General features: G+C 45.3%; 1 protein-coding gene across 2 annotated transcripts in view; it reads right to left on the bottom strand.

Moving 5' to 3' along the window:
* The window catches only part of TMEM132D (transmembrane protein 132D), a 610,320-nt gene that overhangs the window by 8,577 nt on the left and 582,203 nt on the right, over positions 1 to 19,540 (bottom strand). For both annotated transcript variants that reach the window (XM_033957235.1, XM_033957236.1), the window contains 2 exons: positions 17,568 to 17,841; positions 13,607 to 13,798 (listed from right to left, as the gene is read on the bottom strand). In XM_033957235.1, coding sequence (XP_033813126.1) covers positions 13,607 to 13,798; positions 17,568 to 17,841 — 466 coding nt within the window. The remainder of the gene's footprint in view (positions 1 to 13,606; positions 13,799 to 17,567; positions 17,842 to 19,540) is intronic.

Below are 19,540 nucleotides of genomic sequence, written 5' to 3'. Positions count from 1 at the left end.
CAGCAGTGGGAAAATGCCCATTCTCAAAAAATACATCTAAAATATATATTTTTTTGAAAATCATCTATCTGAACAGCCAGGCTATTGTTCATCCAAACCACTAGTACATCTATCTTTATACCACATTCTCGACCAAAATTTTGTCCAAGTCCCAAACGCCCAGCACAAGACCATTTGGACGTGGGAGGGGCCAGCATTGTGATGTACTGGTCACCCAGACATGGCAACAGAATAGTGGGGCACCTTACAGGGCACTGCTGTGAACTTCACAAAAAGGGTGCCACATAAAAATCTCACCAGAACTCTCTTATAGGTTGTGCTGAGCCCCCAAGAACACCCCCAAAACCCACCATACCCACCTGTCTACAACCGCAATAGCCCTTATGGCTGCAGGCACCTAGTTGGCAATACAGCAGGGTTGGGGGGGTTATGGTGGGTACAAATATTCCACCATAAATGTAGTGGTTAGAGTAGCTTATGACCTTCCCAGGCTATTTATGACCCTCCCAGGCTATTTAAAAGACCTGTATGCAGCTCTACTAGGCTTTCCTATACTAGGTGCTGATGTTCTGGAGACAGGTATGTACGTTTTTATTCTGGTATCTGCCGGGGGGGGTGATGAGGGGGGTCAATGAACACTGGCAGAGAGTATGGAGGTCTTTACTTTGTCTCTGCAGTGGTTATCGGGTCTCTTTGGATACCTTTTGGCCACTTATACCTGTTTTTACACCTTCTAAGTCACAATGTCTAAATTCCGTCCAGGAAGTCTCATAAAAATTTTGATTATCCCTGCAGGATGACTAAGTCTAAGTTGGCCCACAACCCGCCCTAACCACTCCTCCAGATATGCCCCTTTTAGCTCCGGATACTAGCTATTGGTCTATAGTTAGTGTCTTTTGTTAGGTCTAAGTCTATTCCTTTTGGGATGGGTTTGAGTATGATATTGCCAAATGACTCTGAGAACCATCCTTGTTCCAGAGTTTTGTTGATGAAGTTGGCTAACCAATTTAGCACTTTCTCTGGCATGCTGCGATATATGAAGGGTGGACATATATCTCATTTATAGCTTGTGCCATATAGCTTGTTTATAATTTGATTCAGGCCCAGATTCTCAAACTTTAATGCCATCACTAAACTGCATTCTTGATTTTTTTTAACCCCATTCTGCATGATTTAGGTCTGGTTTGGAGTGAGGCTTTTATTTTTTGCCACAGTAATTGTGTATCTATTTTTTCCTCTGTTTGCGATTGTGTTTCTTGTTGGTTGTGTGTTTCTGTGGGGTGACCTGTAGTTTATGGTAAATCTACATAGGTCTAATCACTCATTTTTGGATAGTAGGTTGGATTCACTTGTTGTGGCCATGTATAACAAGTGGCCTTTTTCATGTGTAGGGCCTGATATTGTGTCTAGGATTGAGGAATTGTTTAAAATCTATTACATCTTCATCTTGGGTATTTTCTAGTAGTATTAGTTGAGAGCTTTAAAGTGCTGCGTTGGATATAAATTCATATAACTTTGGGGTGCTGTTTGACCAGGATCCTGGGGGTCTGTAGCACATTACGCCCAGAGGCTGTTGATCATTTTTTAATTGGCAAAACAGGAGTTCTATGTCTGGTTTGTTTATTAGATTTGTTTTTGTTATTTTCTTAGAGCTTTGGCATACTACGGCCATTCCTCCACCACCTTTTGTCTTCTGCCTGTTGGGCATATCTGAAGAATGGCAGGATCAGAGTGTTTTTTTAACCCATGCCTCTACAATGATCACAATTCCAAAATCCGATTCTTTGATCATATCTCTAATTAAAGGGATCTTGTTGCATGCAGATCTTGCATTCGTGTTGCAGCGTATTATGGGTTGAGATTTTAGTTGTGGTTTGGTTGATTCACCTACAATGGTTTTCAAGCTCCCGTAGTTGTTTTTTTGGGTTTTGCTGTGCATTCTATTTCTTTGAGGGTTAGTGTCTTCGCTGTTGCATGTTATCTTGTTTGTATTGCCTAACAGATATCTTTGTTGTGGGTATACTGGTGATGTATTAGACATTCTTTTAATGTCTAATATTATCATTGGAATTGTATATTTGGGACTCAGTTCTGGTTCTAGACCTAATAGGCCTTTGATTTCAATCAGCTATATGTTTATATATTTTACTAGTGTTTAAGCCCGTTACATTAATGGGTGCTAGCTTTCCCTCACATGTCCCCTATTTTCAGCCCCAGCTCCAAACCCATTTTTACCCCCCCAGCCCCCTTTTCTCATCAGCATCATTTTCCTCCCCCCCCCCCCCACTTCCCTGTGCAACAGCAGCATTCTCTCCCCCTCCATTTCCCTGTGCAGCAGCAGCATTTCCATCCCCCCACCCCACTTCCCTGTGCAGCAGCATTTCTGTTTGTTTCTGGCCGGCTCCCTTACAGTCCCTTGCCGAAGCTATTTTTGAGTTTAAAGCTGCCGCGGCGGCTCCTCTCATGATCCGCGCCTGCGTCGGAAGCCTTATCCCTGACGTGATGTCAGAGAGGCTTCCGACGCAGGTGCAGCATGTGAGAGGGGTCACGGCGGTGGCTTTGAACTTAAAAATAACTTTGGCAAGGGACTGTAAGGGAGCAGGCCAGACTGCAGGCCGCACTGTGTTAGACAGAGTGATGGCGGGAGTCACCTCCGTGCCTCCACATGCGCAGAAGAAACCACCGCTGATTCCTTCTACTGCGCATGTGAAGCCACGGAGCTACAGAGCTTGGATCATACAGGTAGGAGTGCGCATGCGCACTTAGGGTTTTATTATTAGTGATTAAAACCAAAAAAGTCACTCCATTAATAATACTACAACCAGCACAGCTACACACCAAGTAAATTTCACAAATAAAAGAAAAAGATAACGGGAGAGGTGAACCCACACTCTACCACCCAAACATCACAGGCAGAAAAAACTTTCGTAAATGTGAAAACAACGAGGTGAAAAAAACAAGTGTTTAAACCCAATTTTAAAGTTCACCGGCCGACGATCGTTTCGTAGCGATAAGCCACTGTGTTCATTAGCAAAGGAGAAAACACATCGAACAGATATTTGGTCCATTAAACTGGGTATTTTTCATACAGAGGCCCTGAAACGATCGTCGGCCGGTGGACTTTAATATTGGGCATTGAAAGCAGTGCATGTAAATAGATCTTGTGCATATTCATTGAGGAAATCCTGAAAACCCGACTGGAATACGGCTCTCGAGGACCGGAGTTCCCTACCCCTGGCTTAGATGGTGGGTTAATGGAACCTCAAATATTTCAGTGTTTAAAATTTTTTTAAAAATTGTCTATGGGGGTCCTTTTACTAAGGCACGCTAAATGCTAACGCGTCCATTATAGTCTATGTGTGTTTAGCGCACGCTAATATTTAGCATGCGCTAAAACGGCTAGCATGCCTTAGTAAAAGGACCCCTATATGAAGGGAAATGGAGGCCTGGCTATTGGTATCTTGTTTGATTTGGTGGGTGCAGTTATCATCCTGATCTGTTTTCTTTGTTTCTGTAGCTTTGCTTATAAGTTGGATTCATAAATATTGAACATAAGAATAGCCTAACTGGGTTAGACCAATGGTCCATCAAGCCCAGTAGCCCGTTCCCCTGGTGGCAAACCAGGTCACTAGTACTTGGCCAAAACCCAAGGAGTAGCAATATTCCATGCTACCGATACAGGGCAAGCAGTGGCTTCCCCCATGTCTTTCTCAACAACAGACTATGGACTTTTCCTCCAGGAACTTGGCCAAACCTTTCTTAAAATCAGCTACGCTATCCGCTCTTACCACGTCCTCTGGCAATGCGTTCCAGAGCTGAATTATTCTCTGAGTGAAAAAAAATTTCCTCCTATTGGTTTTAAAAGTATTTCCCTGTAACTTCATCGAGTGTCCCCTAGTCTTTTTATTTTGAACGGAGTGAAAAATCGATCCACTTGTACCCGTCCTACTCCACTCAGGATTTTGTAGACTTCAATCATATCTCCCCTCAGCCGTTTCTTTTCCAAGCTGAAAAGCCCTAACCATTTAATCTTTCCTCCTACGAAAGGAGTTTCATCTCCTTTACCATCTTGGTTGCTCTTCTTTGAACCTTTTCTAGCGCCACTATGGGTTCCTTTTACAAAGGTGCGCTAGGGCCTTAACACGCACAATAGCGCACGTTAAATTCCCAAACACAATAGCCACTACTGCCTCCTTTTTAGGAGGTGGTAGATTTTCGGCTACCGTGCACTATAGCACGCGGTAATTTTATGCGTGTACTAAAAACCCTAGCACCCCTTCGTAAAAGGAGCCCTATATCTTTCTTGAGATGAGGAGACCAGAATTGAACACAATACTCCAGATGAGGTCGCACCACAGAGCGATACAGGAGCATTATAACATTCTTAGTCTTGTCAACCATCCCTTTTAAAATAATTCCTAGCATTCTGTTTGCTAGGAATTATTAAAAATATTCATGATTTTTAGCAGGCTTGTCTTGCACAACTTTGTTCACAATAGACTGCAGTGATATATAAGATTCTTTCTCAGTTAACATTTTATGAGGGAACAGGTTCATTTTTAGACATCTTCATCCCTTGAACAGCTAAAAATGATGAATCAGTTTTCCCAGACTTATCAGCTGCCATGTTCAACAGCTGATGTTTCTCAGTTACCTGACATTAAGCAGAATCAGGATTGTCAGAATGCTAAATATGATCTAATGTCTGAGGAGCGATTCCTTCAGGCAAACATCATATAGGTTCCCTCCCACCCCAATATAAGTGTCAACTGTGTTAAAACTAGTCCAAAATACTACAAGTATAACAGGAGCTGCCTACGTTCAGAATTATATCAATCTTGCTGGGCAGACTGGATGTACCCTGAGAGGGTTTTTTTTTCCTGCCATCATCTACTGTGTATAACCTTAAGCAGAAGTACTTATTTTGTATCTCAGGGGGTTGCCTGAGGCAAATAAAATGAGTTTGTGTGAACAAGTATTAGTGAAGACATCTACAGCAGAATGGAGGCATTAAAAGTGTCTACAGTGGTAAATCCTCCTTCATGTTCCAAATATCTTTATTTCTGGTCATTCTGAATTACCTGATGAACAGAGTTCCCAGGGAAGGGTGTAGGAAGAGATAAGGGAGGAGAGATACCGAAGAGCTGTAGAATGAATGCACTTGTAAGGCAGTAAGAGGAGTTGGATTGTATATGGACATGGATAGGGAGCTAATGAAGTAATATGAGGAGATGTCCTGACTGGAATGTTGAATATCACTACAACTAATTATCTTCTCTTTCCTTGGAAAGAAAATATTAGTCTAACTTACCTGTTAACTATCAACAATAAACCACTAAAACTTGTTAGTTCGACCAAAATCCTTGGGGTATTGATCGACAATAAACTATCCTACCATTCTCAAATCAGTGCAGTTGTTAAGAACTGTTTCTGGAAACTCAGAATGATTAAATCCATATCCAACATTCTTGATTCTCAGTCCCTTAACATTTTAATTCACTCCCTCATAATTTTCAAACTTGACTACTGCAACTCCCTGCTCAAAGGAGTCTGCCAAAAAGACATTCGATGATTGCAATTAATCCAAAACACTGCCATAAAAATTATTACAAACAAAAAAATAATTTGATCACGTTACTCCCTTGTTAAAAAGTGCTCACTGGCTACCTATCCATTACCGTATCACTTACAAAATTGCTTTAATCTCTTACAAAACAATGAAGACCAAGGAACCCACTTTTATTCATAAACTAGCTGATGCCCCGGCGTTACACGGGCATTTAATTATAGCAATAACACTGTAAATGGATTCAAATAAAGATACTTTATAGTGGTGAATGAAATTATTTTTTTACAGCTTTATAAAAAGTACAATATTCAAATTATAAAGTGAAATATTTGACAAAATGAATACAATACAACTAACACAAAACTTGATTATAAACAACATTTTTAGTTTCACCTCCAGGAGCAAGAACATATACATTCTTGGGTGAACCCACCCTTGAGGAAGCAACATAGAGTTGTACATGGGAAAAACAGGGGGATCTTAAATCCACTCCACAGTATGTAATAGTCTGTCCTTGTGATTTGTTGATTGTGATAGAGAATGCAAGTCTCACTGGAATTTGCAATCTCTTAAACTGAAAAGGAAGATCTGTTGGAATAAGTGGTATCCGCAGGATAAATACGGTTTCACCTTGTCCCTTTCCGGTTAAGATAGTCGCTTCAATTACATTGGCCAGTAACCTCTTTACACAAAGCCTTGTGCCATTGCAAAGTTTTGGTGGGTCAAGGTTGCTAAGTAAAATAACTGGAGATCCCACAGCTTTTTACATTTTTTCCATTGACTTGAATGGGTGAAATCAGATTTTCTGTTTGTAGCTCCGCCCACATGTGCAGGTGGGCCGCGAGACCCCCAGAATATATCACCCCAGGTAGTGAGGGATCTGCATACTAAGTTTCGTTCAAATCGGTCCCACAGCTTTTTACATATTTTCCATTGACTTGAATGGGTGAAATCAGATTTTCTGTTTGTAGCTCCGCCCACGTGTGCAGGTGGGCCGCGAGACCCCCAGAACATATCACCCCAGGTAGTGAGGGATCAGCATACCAAGTTTCGTTCAAATCGGTCCCACAGCTTTTTACATTTTTTCCATTGACTTGAATGGGTGAAATCTGATTTTCTGTTTGTAGCTCCGCCCACGTGTGCAGGTGGGCTGCGAGACCCCCAGAACATATCACCACAGGTAGTGAGGGATCTGCATACCAAGTTTCGTTCAAATTGGTCCCACAGCTTTTTACATTTTTTCCATTGACTTGAATGGGTGAAATCTGATTTTCTGTTTGTAGCTCCGCCCATGTGTGCAGGTGGGCCGCGAGACCCCCAGAACATATCACCCCAGGTAGTGAGGGATCTGCATACCAATTTTCATTCAAATCGGTCCCACAGCTTTTTACATTTTTTCCATTGACTTGAATGGGTGAAATCTGATTTTCTGTTTGTAGCTCCGCCCACGTGTGCAGGTGGGCCGCGAGACCCCCAGAACATATCACCCCAGGTAGTGAGGGATCTGCATACCAATTTTCGTTCAAATCGGTCCCACAGCTTTTTACATTTTTTCCATTGACTTGAATGGGTGAAATCTGATTTTCTGTTTGTAGCTCCGCCCACGTGTGCAGGTGGGCCGCGAGACCCCCAGAACATATCACCCCAGGTAGTGAGGGATCTGCATACCAAGTTTCGTTCAAATCGGTCAAGCCGTTTTTGCGTGATCGCGGCACATACACACACACATACACACACACATACATACACACATACCTCCGATTTTATATATATAGATACCTGATTCCACATGATCCTCCGAGAACCTTAAGATCTGCATTAGAGAATGACACGGTGACGGTTTACCCGCGGCCACCGCATTTAAGCCGCGGGTCACCGCCGAAAACGGGGAAGAAAACTAGCAGTCGCTGCGGTGACGGGGACAAGGCCATTCACCGACCGCGGAAACGGTGAACAGGTTTGTCCCCGCGGGCCAATGTACCCCCTTCTAGGAACCGCTATTTACCTGTGTTTCACCGCTCCTCGCTCGTCTGGCCAGCAGGCCTGCCTCCGTCCAAATGAGGCGGGCCCGCCCCTCCCCTCCCCTGCCTCCCAATGGCCTCCCCTAAGATCGCCGGCAGGAGGGTACCCAACCCCTCCTGCTGGACCCCCCCCCAACGAACCCTCCCACCCCGGAACCCCCTTAGTCTTACTTTCCAAGTTGGACCGGACAGCTCCTCGCTCGTCTGGCCAGCAGGCCTGCCTCCGTCCAAATGAGGCGGGCCCGCCCCTCCCCTCCCCTGCCTAACCCACAGGATCCTAGGGCCTGATTGGCCCAAGCACCTAAGGCCCCTCCTATAGCGGGAGTGGCTTTAGGTGCCTAGACCAATCAGGCCCTAGGATCCTGTGTGTTGGGCAGGGTAGGGGCGGGCCCGCCTCATTTGGACGGAGGCAAGCCTGCTGGCCATACGTGTGAGGAGCCGTCCGGTCCAACTTGGAAAGTAAGACTAAGGGGGTTCCGGGGTGGGAGGGTTCGTTGGGGGGGGGTCCAGCAGGAGGGGTTGGGTACCCTCCTGCCGGCGATCTTAGGGGAGGCCATTGGGAGGACCGGCAGGAGGGGTTGGGTACCCTTCTGCTGCGATTGTCGGGAGGGCCGTTGGGGGGGTCTACAGGAGGGGTTGGGTGCCCTCCTGCCGTGATCGCTGGGGGGAGGGGAGACTTGCAGCCGTAGCCGCGGTCACTATGCTAATCACGGCAGGGAGATCTTTGCCGCGATTAGGTACAGCGGCCGCGTCTACTTACCATGTAGGCTAACATTGTAAGCATTTAAAGTACATGTCGTGTTTGTTTTTGCATTGCTAGCCCCAGGGGTGGTGGAAGATTAGTGATTGAAAAACTGTATGAAAAATAACTATTTTAAATTTAGTGATCAAAATGTGTCAGTTTTGAGAATTTATATTAATTAATTTTTTCTCTGCGTGTTTTGTTTTTGTATAGTTATTAACTAATATTTAACTAAGTTTTAAAGAATGTTTCCTTTATACGTAAATAAAGAAAAGTGAATGGGATTGCAGTGGCAGTGACGGGGCGGTGAATGGGGTGGCAGTGGCGGTGACGGGGCGGTGAAGAGGATGGTGAGACGGGGACGGGGCGGTGACGGGGATGGTGAGACGGGGACGGGGCGGTGACGGGGATGGTGAGACGGGGACGGGGCGGTGACGGGGACCAATTTTTTCACCGTGTCATTCTCTAATCTGCATCACAGCATCTTCTTCATGTCCTATCCTTAAAAATCAGTAGTACCCGTAGGGGCTTCTTATTTCACAACAATTGCTCCAACAATATGGAATTCGTTACCATTATATTTAAGGTACGAACAGAATTTAGATAAATTCAAGGGTGGCCTCAAAAGCTTCTTATTTAAAGACGCATATGACTGTTAATTGATCTATGGGACTTTCCAAGCTCATTTTCTATAATAAAATTGATTTTTCCTTTTCCCTGTTATTATCCTTAATTGTTCTTTCTTTCAAATTAAATTTCTCCCCACTATCCTATTGTCTCATGTAAGTAAAGTTATGTCATTAATAGTTTATTAACTGGACCCCTTTTAAAAAATTTTATTGTAAAACGCATGGAGGGGCATAATCGAAAGGGACGTCTAAGTCCGTTTACGTCCATATCGCAAGTCGTCCAATGTTAAAAAGAGCCTAAGACACATTTTCAAAACGTACATCCAACTTTTTTTTACTTTTGAAAATCATCTAATTATACGTCCTGCCGATCTGATCATCCAATCCACTAAATCGTCTATCTTTATAACACATTTCCGTCCAACATTCCGTCCAATTCCAAAACGCCTAGAACAAGCCCTGTTGGACGTGGCAGGGGTCTGCAAAGTGATGAACTGCACACCCAGACATGCCACCTAAATAGTGGGGTACCTTACAGGGCACCGCTGTGAACTTCATAAAAAGGGTGCCATGACTTCTCCTTACTACAGCTCCCTTATAGGTGACAGTGAGCCCCCCAAACCACCTTCAAAATCCCCTAGACCCACTTATCTACCACCCCAATAGCCTGTATGGCTGCAGGAGCCACTTATATGCCAGTAAAAAAGAGTTTTGGGGGTGTATAGGGCAGTGCACATGTCTCAGTATCAATGCAGTGATTACAGGGGCTTGTGGGCATGGGTCCTCCTTTCCATGGGTCCCTAACCCACCTCCAAGACGACTTAAGCTGCCTCTGGGCTGGACGACTAGGCTTTCCTATGCCAGGTGGCCAGGTGATGATGATCTGGAGGCTGAAATTTGAAGTTGTGAATAAAATTTTTATGGGGGTGGGGGGGGTTGGTGATTACTGGGGAATTGTGTGTGGGGGTCTGTTTTATGTGTTTGCAGTGCTTATCTGGTGAGTTTATGTGTGTTTTTATGACTTAGACCATGTTTTACATGGTCTAAGTCATAACATCCAAGTTCCGTCTAGGCTCTGTTGTTAGACTTTCGGTTATAAATGCTGTACGACTAAGTCTAAGCTGGTCCACGTCCCGCCCAACTCCCACCCTCGACACACCTCCCGAAACACCCCGTTTAGCTTTGGACGTTGAGCAGCACTATGAAGGCCTAGGTTATTTTTAAATACGTCCAAAACCCGGTTTTATTATCGGTGCTTGGGCGTGTTTGAGAAATGTTCGTCCAAGTGCCGACTTAGGCCGGTTTTTGGACGTTTTTCTCTTTCGATTATGAGCCCCTTAGAATTTATGATTAGCGTTTTATCGAATTTTTAGTAAACTTGAAACTTGAACTTGTTTCAATTCAAAGTTGAGCAACCTTTCTAAAATGCTGCTCCACATCTCCAGTATGAGTTGTGGACCTGCATTTTATGGAAAACAAACTATCCTAATTACTTAAGCTACACATGCCCGAAACCCTGAGCTTTTCATTCTAGGTAAGTCAAAAAATAATAAAGTGAGAGGCTAGAAACTCCTCCTAATTTGAAGGATTGAGTGACTAAAAAATGAATATCCACATCAATAAAGTCACTCTGTATGCACCTTAACAACAAAATATACTTGACTGTAATTAGAATGTTTGCTCAGAGACATGAAGGTGAATGTACCGCCTCACCACCCAATCATTGCATGGTTCAATACAGTGTCAAGATATTTATCGATTACTGTTGGATTAAAGCATCCCACACTGGCTATGATTGAATCTTCTTATGTTATTAACTTAAAGGAGTAAGACTTAACTTTAGAACTTCACTGGTTCCGACGTGCCACGTTTCGGCGACTGCTTCAGGGAACTGGATTACACTAGTACTCCCCTCAAAGTTTTGGGTAATGGCGTCACATGTACTGCCAAAAGTCAGTTCTAACAACTCAAGAGAACTTGCTCCTTCTGGTCCAATGGTCAAGTATATTTCAATATAGGCTTTTTTTTTTCTTTGCAGTCATGACTCACCTGAGCAGGTCATGCAATGAGAACTAAGAAAAAGCAGTCTGTTGTCAATTTGTGCTATTTCAACGTACAATTTGCTGACTGTAATAAATCTTGCCTCAAATGGATACTTGATAAGATATTGAAAAATTGATTAAAAAAAAAATTCTTGCCTTTTTAAAGTTTTCTTTGCTTTCTGGAAGTTAGTTGAACATTGCTAAGAACATATGTATTTCAGTTAATGCTAGTCTCTCTATGGCTTGATATGATGCAATGATTCCCTATCTTTCTTTTATTCATCAGAACATGCTTTGAAAAACAATTTGCATTATTTATTTATATACCACCTATTAGTTGTCTAAGTCAGTGTTCTTCAACCGCTGGTCCAAGGACTAGTGCCGGTCCGCAGAAATTTCCTGCCGGTCCGTGGGGGGCCCAATTCGGTACTTGCCTGCAGCAGCGCAGCGATTCACTTCAGCAGCCTTGGGGCTTTTGCTGAGTTGCTGCCCGCCTCTGATGATACAACTTCCTCTTTCCTCAGAGGCCGGCATGACCCATCAAAGGACCCAAGGTTCACTTAGTGAATCACTGCTGTAGGCAAGTACTGAGAGCTGCTGGGAGGGGAGCGGAGGAAAGGGGAGGAAGCCACTGTTGGAGGCTGGGAAGCTGCTGGACAAGGGAAAATAAAAGGAGGGAGAAGGAGAGATGCTGCTGGGAGGGGAGGAAGGAAAATGGAAGGAAACAGCAGGGAGATTAGAGGAGGGGAAGGAGTCAGGGTAGAATGGAAAGATCAAATGAGAGAAAGGGGAGAGACTGAGGAATGAGATAGTAGAGAGAGATTGATGTTGGGAAGGGGGTCAGCAGAGAAATAAGGAGAGAGGGATAAAGATTCTATATCTGGTGTAGGAGAAATAAAAATGAAGAGAGCAGTGAAGCTGGAATGAATCATGTAAAAAGGAGAGAGGGAGTGTAGGCTGGATGGAAAGAGGAGTGGGGCATAGAAAGAAGGCAGATACAATATGGAAGGAGGAGAGGGCAGACAGTGGATGGAAGGGGAAGATGCTGGATTGAAGAGACAGAGAGGGCAGACGCTGGAAGGTAGAGAGTAAAAAGAAGATGAAAGCAGAAACCAGAGAAAACAAAAGGTAGAAAAAAATAATTTAATTTCTATTTTGTGATTAGAATATATCAGATTTAAAATATATATCCTGCTAGACATAACTGGGGACTGCAAAGCCCAAGCAGTGCTTATTTAGCTTCCAGCTGGCATAGGGCTCTCTCTGACTAGGGGGCAGTTGCCCTAGTTGCACTCCCCTAACACTATTCCTGTCATGTGTGACTGTGGTATTCTGTTAGCATGATATTTCTGTGTAGAATTCTGTAATAATTTGGCTTATTCAGTTTTCTTGATAGTAGAGGGGGATATATGTGAAGGAGAGGGGAGACAGGGGTTTTGTTGATCCTTGCTCTGCATTTGTATTTATAAAATGACAATTGTACAGAATATTGTTTCTTTTTAAACTTAAATACGTTTTAAACTTAAATAGGCTTGTATGGATGTGATCAGATGGTTTGCGGGAACCGAGATCACGGACACGTTTTTAAAAAAATTTCAGTCTTATTACTTTGCTGCTCCACAAAATAATTATTTTATTTCCGCCGGTCCATAGGTGTAAAAAGGTTGAAGAACACTGGTCTAAGTGGTTTACATTGAGGTACTCAAGCATTTATCCCTGTCTGTCCCAGTGGGCTCACAATCTATCTAATATACCTGGGGCAATGGAGGATTGAGTGACTTTCCCTGGGTCACAGGGAGCAACACAGGGCTTGCACCCACAACCTCAGGGTCCTGAGGCTGTGGCTCTGACCACTAAGCCATTCCTTCCTCCATGTTTCCAAATTTGAGAGCTGGGCAACACAGACCCTCTACTACCAAAATTTGATTTTCAGTTGAACGCAAGTTAGTTAACCATGCTGGCAATAAAAATAGATCTTCTCAAGCATCGAATGAAGATTTTGCATACCCTTTTTTTTGTAATCCAATAGAGACAACCTCTGTACTAGATACAAAGCTTTCATCTCCTAACCTTTTTTCATGGATTAGCGACCTTGCTGATTTATGCCACATGAGAAACCTTGTCTCAAAATCTGATATTGCTCCTACATTTTGAGATGGCTTGGTGTAGAACACAGTGAAGGCAGCACTGCAAATTCCAATGGAAGACACAGTTCAGAATTGCATCTTAACAAAACGCAAACACATATGTTAGGGGTCTGAAAGAAAGTCCTACAGTTGATACTAATGTAGGGCCATTATTTGCTATAAAACATTAGGACTTCGATATTCAGACAGTGGCAATCAGCGTTTTGCTGCCAGTGTTAAATCCAGAAATTCACGTCCAGGCACCAGAATTGAATTTCTGGGTTTCCAGAATGCATAGCCAGTTAAGTGCAATAATCAGCACTTAACTGGATTGGATTTATTAAATTTGATAAACTGCTACCCTACATACCTTAGTGCTAAGCGGTATACAGCACAAAACTATTTTGGGTTACCACATAAGCATAGGACTGACTTATAGGTGGTCCCAGTGGCATACCAAGGGGGGGGCAGAAATACCTGTTTGGGGGTCTGGAGAAGCTCCTGGGCCACTGTGGTGGCGAAGATGGCCTTATTACTGCCTGTACTGAGCTGAAGGGTCATAGAGAGCCCAGTGACCAGCTGGACTCCGAGGTCTGTAATTGTCACTTTCTCATCCAGCACTGTCACCGTCTTCTCAGCCAAGATGGCATCCGAGAGGGGAGACAAAATCTGAAACATGAAAATCAGAATTCAAAGCACTTCTTTATTAAACATGTTTTCACAAGTTCAAAGTCCGTATGCGGTCCAAAGGACTCTAGTCTGTCCGACATTTGCTTCAGCTGGATTTTGTGAGGTAACAGCATAATTCTCTAACACAGCTTGTGAAAGCCTACAATCAGTGTCATAGCGAGGAGCGGTGGTGCCCCTGCACCCTCCTCTCCACCCCCCTGCTCCTTCCATGCCAACACCCTTGTGCTCTCTTCGCTCCCCGCATCTTCCATGCTCCCACGCCACACTCATGCCCTCCCTTCCCACCCCTGTATCTCTTTTAAATCTTCCCTTGCACCTCTTTTAAAGCTTTTCTGGCCTGCTGCTTGTGCTGACCTGAGCTTTCCCTCTGACATTACTTCCTAGCCTTGCGACCCGGAAGTGATTTCAGAGGGAGCCAGGCTAGTGTGAGCATCAGGCTAGAGTAGTTGTTCGCGCTGGCAAAGATTTTAAAAAGGTACGTGGGAAGGGTGGGGCAAGAGCATGGCATGGGGGGTCAAAGTAGTGCCGGTGCCCCCACCATGATGGCACCCGAGGTGGTCTGCCCCCCCCTTTACTACTTCACTGCCTACAATGTGAGTGCATACAGCATGTTTCACACCATCTCTGTCTACTAATGCCCTCCTTTGAGGGAGTTGGAGGCTGAGTTGTGGGATCTAGAAAAGGCACAAGAGAAGCTTTAGGAACCTCAAGAATAGCAGATACCTTTCAGAAAGAATGGATCATGATTAAATATACAGAGTAGACGTAATGAAATTTGGAGTGGAGAAGTAGCCTTAGAACCAAGGAATTCAGGTTCAAATCCAATGATTGCTCTTTATGATTTGGGGCAAGTCCTCCGTTGCCTCAGGTACAAATTTACAGGTACTACGAAACGGGCTTAGTGCATTTTAACATGAGACTTTTCCGCACGCTAAACTCATTTCTAGCGCATCCTTAAAATAGAGCTTTATTTATTTTTGTAGATTTTGTGCTAAGCGGGAGCACTTATCTCCTATTTAGGAGGCGCTAAGGGCCCAGTGCTATAAACCTGTAGTTCTTAAGCCTGTCCTGGGGGACCACCCCAGCCAGTCGGGTTTTCAAGATATCCCTAATGAATGTGCATGCGGCAGATTTGCATGCCTGTCACCTCTATTATAAGCAAATCTGCCGCATGCATATTCATTAGGAATACCTTAATAATCTGAATGTCTGGGGGTTCCCCAGGACAGGTTTAAGAATCACTACTATAAACGATACCTAAAACATAGGTGCTAAGGAAAGTGGCACTTAGCACATGCCAATCTTAAGTTAGGCGCCGTTTATAGAACCGTGCCTAGTGGCAGCTAAAGCCCACAGGAGGCAGCCCGGCCGCTGGCACTGAATTTCCAGTTTAAAGTTTACCACTGCGGACTTAGTCTGCTTTTTAGGCAGGTCTACCTGGTCACGTGTCTTAGCCAGCTGGCCGCTGAATACTGACAGTGACTAGCTTTGTTGCGCGACTTAGCCGGTCACTGGGCTAGCTGGTGATATGGATATTTAGCGGAGATAGCCGGCTGTCTCCCATTGACTATCAGTGAATAGCCAGCTAAGCTTAGCAGCCCAGGTGCCATTCCCGGCCAGTTAAGTACCGCTGAATATCAGGGGAATAGATTTTGTGTTACCTTTATTTGATGTACCACCTATGTAGCAATAGTCTAAGCAGTTTACATAATAAAATGGGTGGAAGATATAAATCAGGGGTCTCAAAGACCCTCCTTGAGGGCCGCAATGCAGTCGGGTTTTCAGGATTTCCCCAATGAATATGCATGAGATCTATTTGCATGCACTGCTTTCATTGGGGAAATCCTGAAAACCCAACTGGAATACGGCTCTTGAGGACCGGAGTGCCCTACCGCTGCTCTAGAAAAAGGAGAACGGATTGAGATATCTATCTTTTACTTCCATTGCTTTCAATGGAAATAAAACCTGGGTGTCTCAATCCGCCCTCCTTTTTCTGGAGCCATATGGTAACTCTAGACAAAGACAGACAAGGACTGGCACAAAGGTAGCAAGAGGGGATAGGAAAAATGCTGTAGTAAGGGGTGGGGGCGGTTCGCCCTGGGTGCTGTCTTGCTAAGGGCATGGCACCCCCTTCTCCTCTCTGCCTCCCCTGCTCCTCTCCTTGTCACGCATGTGCGCCCCTTGCCTTCCCCCGTACTTTTTCTTCTTCCCCGGCACGAGGTTGCTGCCCGCGTTGACATTGATGCTCTCTCTGACGTCACTTCTGGGACCCACGCCTAGGAGGTGACGTCAAAGGGCGAGCCGACACCGACATGGGCATGCTGCTTATGCCGGAGAAGTGATAACAATACGGAGAAAGGGAAAGGCGGGGGGGGGGGGTGGCACGAGGGCAGGGAGGGCACTACTGTCTTGGGCACCGCTCACCCTTACTATGCCACTGGATAGGAAAGGTTATAACTGGGGTGAAAAGGATACGAGGAGGAGCCAGCAATAACCTGCTTGCTTTTGGGATGGTCTCAGATTAAAGACTCGGGGCTACAAAGTCAAATCAGAAGTGTTTGGAAAGGCCAAGGAGAAGCAGCAGGCTTTAAGAAGAGACCTGAATTTATCAAAGGAGGGTTCAAACCTAAGATGGAGAGGCAAACTGCTCCAAGGGGGAGAGGGTGGGGGTGGAAGATACTGAAGCACAATGATTGGTTAGTATCCAAGTTCATCTGCCTCTCTAAAAGTAAGCTAAGAATGTTATACTCGCCTATTTCTAACCTTGTATCATAAATGTAAAATCATCTTGATATAAGTCGCAATGATTCCCTGTTGAAAATTGTGGGATATATGAAGTTGTATTGTATTAATTATACAAATCGATGATCCTAAGGAGTAAGGGAATAAGAAGGCTAGCCAAGAATGAAGGCAACCTGGATAAATGGATCTGATGAAATAGAGTAAGCAATTTGTGGAGCATTCTATAGGACAGTGTTTTTCAACCTTTTTACACCTATGGACCAGCAGAAATAAAAGAATTATTCTGTGGACCGGCATCAGTCCATGGACCGGCGGTTGAAGAACACTGGGTTAAGTCGTGGGCCAGACCACACCCATCTCTACCCAATCTCCACCCCAGACCCTGCTCCCATAATAGTACTAATTGCACCTTGCACATCCCGTGCCTCATCTGGAAGCCTTCCCTCTGACGTTGCAACATCAGAGGGAAGGCTTCCGGTTCAGGCGCAGGATGCCCGTAGGAGCTGCTGCCTGTGGCTTTGTGCACTGAATCAGTTAGGAAGAGGGAGCTGGCTCGAAGATAACGCCGCATCGATCGCACCATGGACCGGCAGTTGAAGAACACTGTTTTAGGCCTGATGCACGTGCTGGCCCTGTGGACTGGCAGGAAATTTCTGTGGACCGGCACCGGTCCATGGACCAGTGGTTGAAGAACACTGCTATAGGAGACCAGAAGCCAGTGCTCAGTAATGAGAAGAGGAGATACTTGGTCATATTTCTTACAGTTATAAAGGAGTTTAATGGCGGTGCTTTGTACTAGTTGAGTAACAGTAGTTAAACAATTAGAAAACCTTTCAGAAAGGTGCATGAATATGATCTCAGCTAGAGCAAGAGTGGATAATCAAAGGGGTCTTGCCACTTATAGAATGGGAGAAAACCTTTGGAAACACTGCCTTATATATTCATGCTGTCACAAAGATTTATTTAGGGCTAAGATAAGTGCAGGTGTAAACTTCTGGTACCTTACCTGAAGGGTTGTCATTCCAACTTCCTCTCCAATCAGAATGTGCCCACCGTGCAGCTTAGCGATTCTTGGCTCATCCACTTGCATGAAGTCACTAACCAAGTCTGTGATGTCGACCTGCCAGTCGGAGCCCAAAAGGTAGGTCATCTGGCCACCGGGGTCTGAGGGCTCTGCCACAAATTGCGTAAGAACTCTCACCACTGCATGCTGATACTGAAGTGTGCATCCTCTCCCTTTCCTCTCATCGTCCTCTTCATCATCGCTGTCTCTGGCTGGTCTGGTGAATTGAAAGCAGAAAGAATGATAAATGCCAACAGGGTAATTCTAGAACTTGGCGACGACACTTTCGCATGTCAGAGGTGCCGCAATTGGCAGGTACATACATAAGAGCATTAGGCACCATTCTAGAAGGTCACAGCCATGCTCTAGCATACCAAAGATGGAGCAGTCCACCCCGGGTGTAGGAGTTGGGGGTGCATAGAGCAGTTGCAGGGCTGTGGTTTGCATGCATGCTCTGCCGGTCCCCTGCGGAACAGGAAGTTGACATCAGTTTGATGTACAGCACTGCATATATCTAGTAGTGCTTCCCAATTCACCGATTCAAATCGATTCACTGAAAAAATTGGACTCACCAATTCACTGAGCCCTGAGTCATTTCCAGGTCTTCTAAAGCAGCAGCAACAGTGAACAGGCTGTTCCTGGCCTGCCCGCCAGGGCCTTCCCTCTGCCACATCACTGATGACATCACTGATGACACGGCAGAGGGAAGCCCTGTCCTGGTGGGCAGGCCGCAAGCAGCCTGATCACCGCTGTTGCTGCTTTAGGAGGCCCAAAAGTTCAGGTCTCATGGGGGGGGGTGTCCATCGGGAAGTGCTGCACAGGGGGATAGGAGGGAAAAGTGGAAAACTACTGCACAGGGGGATGGGAGGGAGGAATGGAATTCCCTTTTCCCGTGCAGAATCTCACCGCACTGGCTGTATCAGCATTGAATCTTGCCATGTTGCGGTATCGGCAGCAGTTCCCACACACACTGCCTGCTTCTGACCTGGAAGTCTCTCTGCGGCAGAGGGGAGACTTCCGGGTTAGCGGCAGGCAGCATGTGAGAATCACTGCTGATACTGCAACCCGAAGGAGCAAACCTTGGAGTACAGGGGGAAGAGAGGAAGGAAAGTTGGTGGCACAGTGGGAGGGGAGGGAAGGGGGTGAAAGAAACTTCAGGAAGTAAAGCTGGTGGCACAGGGGGAGGGAAGAGGGAAGAGGAAGGAAAGTTGGTGGCACAGGGGGAGGGGAGGGAAGGGGTGAAAGAAACTTCAGGAAGTAAAGTTGGTGGCACAGGAGGAGGGAAGAGGAAGGAAAGTTGGTGGCACAGTGGGAGGGGAGGGAAGGGGTGAAAGAAACTTCAGGAAGTAAAGCTGGTGGCACAGGGGGAGGGAAGAGGGAAGAGGAAGGAAAGTTGGTGGCACAGGGAGAGGGGAGGGGTGAAAGAAACTTCAGGAAGTAAAGTTGGTGGCACAGGGGGAGGGGAGGGAGACATGCATGGTAAAGGGAGAGGATTAAATTGCACATAATGGAGGGGAGGAAGAGAGAGATGGTGCATGGAGTGGGATAGAGAGATTTGAACAAGGAAGGGAGAGAGAGGTGTTGGACATGGTAGTAGATGAGAGGGAGATAGGCGGTGGAAGGGGAGAAGGAGGGAGATGTTGGATCCAGGAGCAGAATGGAGTGATGAAGAGATGCCAGGAAATGAGAGTGATGGAAGAGAGTGGGAAAAATGCTAGATCATGGGGGAGAATGCAGCAGGGAAGAGATAGGGAGATGTCAGGCTACAAGGATGGGGAGCAGAAGCTGGGCTATAAGGGTGAAAGAAGGAAGATGCTGAGCAAGGTAGAACCCTGAGGGAGAGGTGAGGGTGGCAAGGAAATGGATAAGAGGATAGATATAACAGAGGGTAGAAATATGGTAATGGAGGTACATTG

Source organism: Geotrypetes seraphini, chromosome 8 (genome assembly GCF_902459505.1).
Source record: "Geotrypetes seraphini chromosome 8, aGeoSer1.1, whole genome shotgun sequence".
In the NCBI taxonomy this organism is placed as follows: Eukaryota; Metazoa; Chordata; class Amphibia; order Gymnophiona; family Dermophiidae; genus Geotrypetes; species Geotrypetes seraphini.
This window is presented reverse-complemented; position numbering and strand designations above follow the sequence as displayed.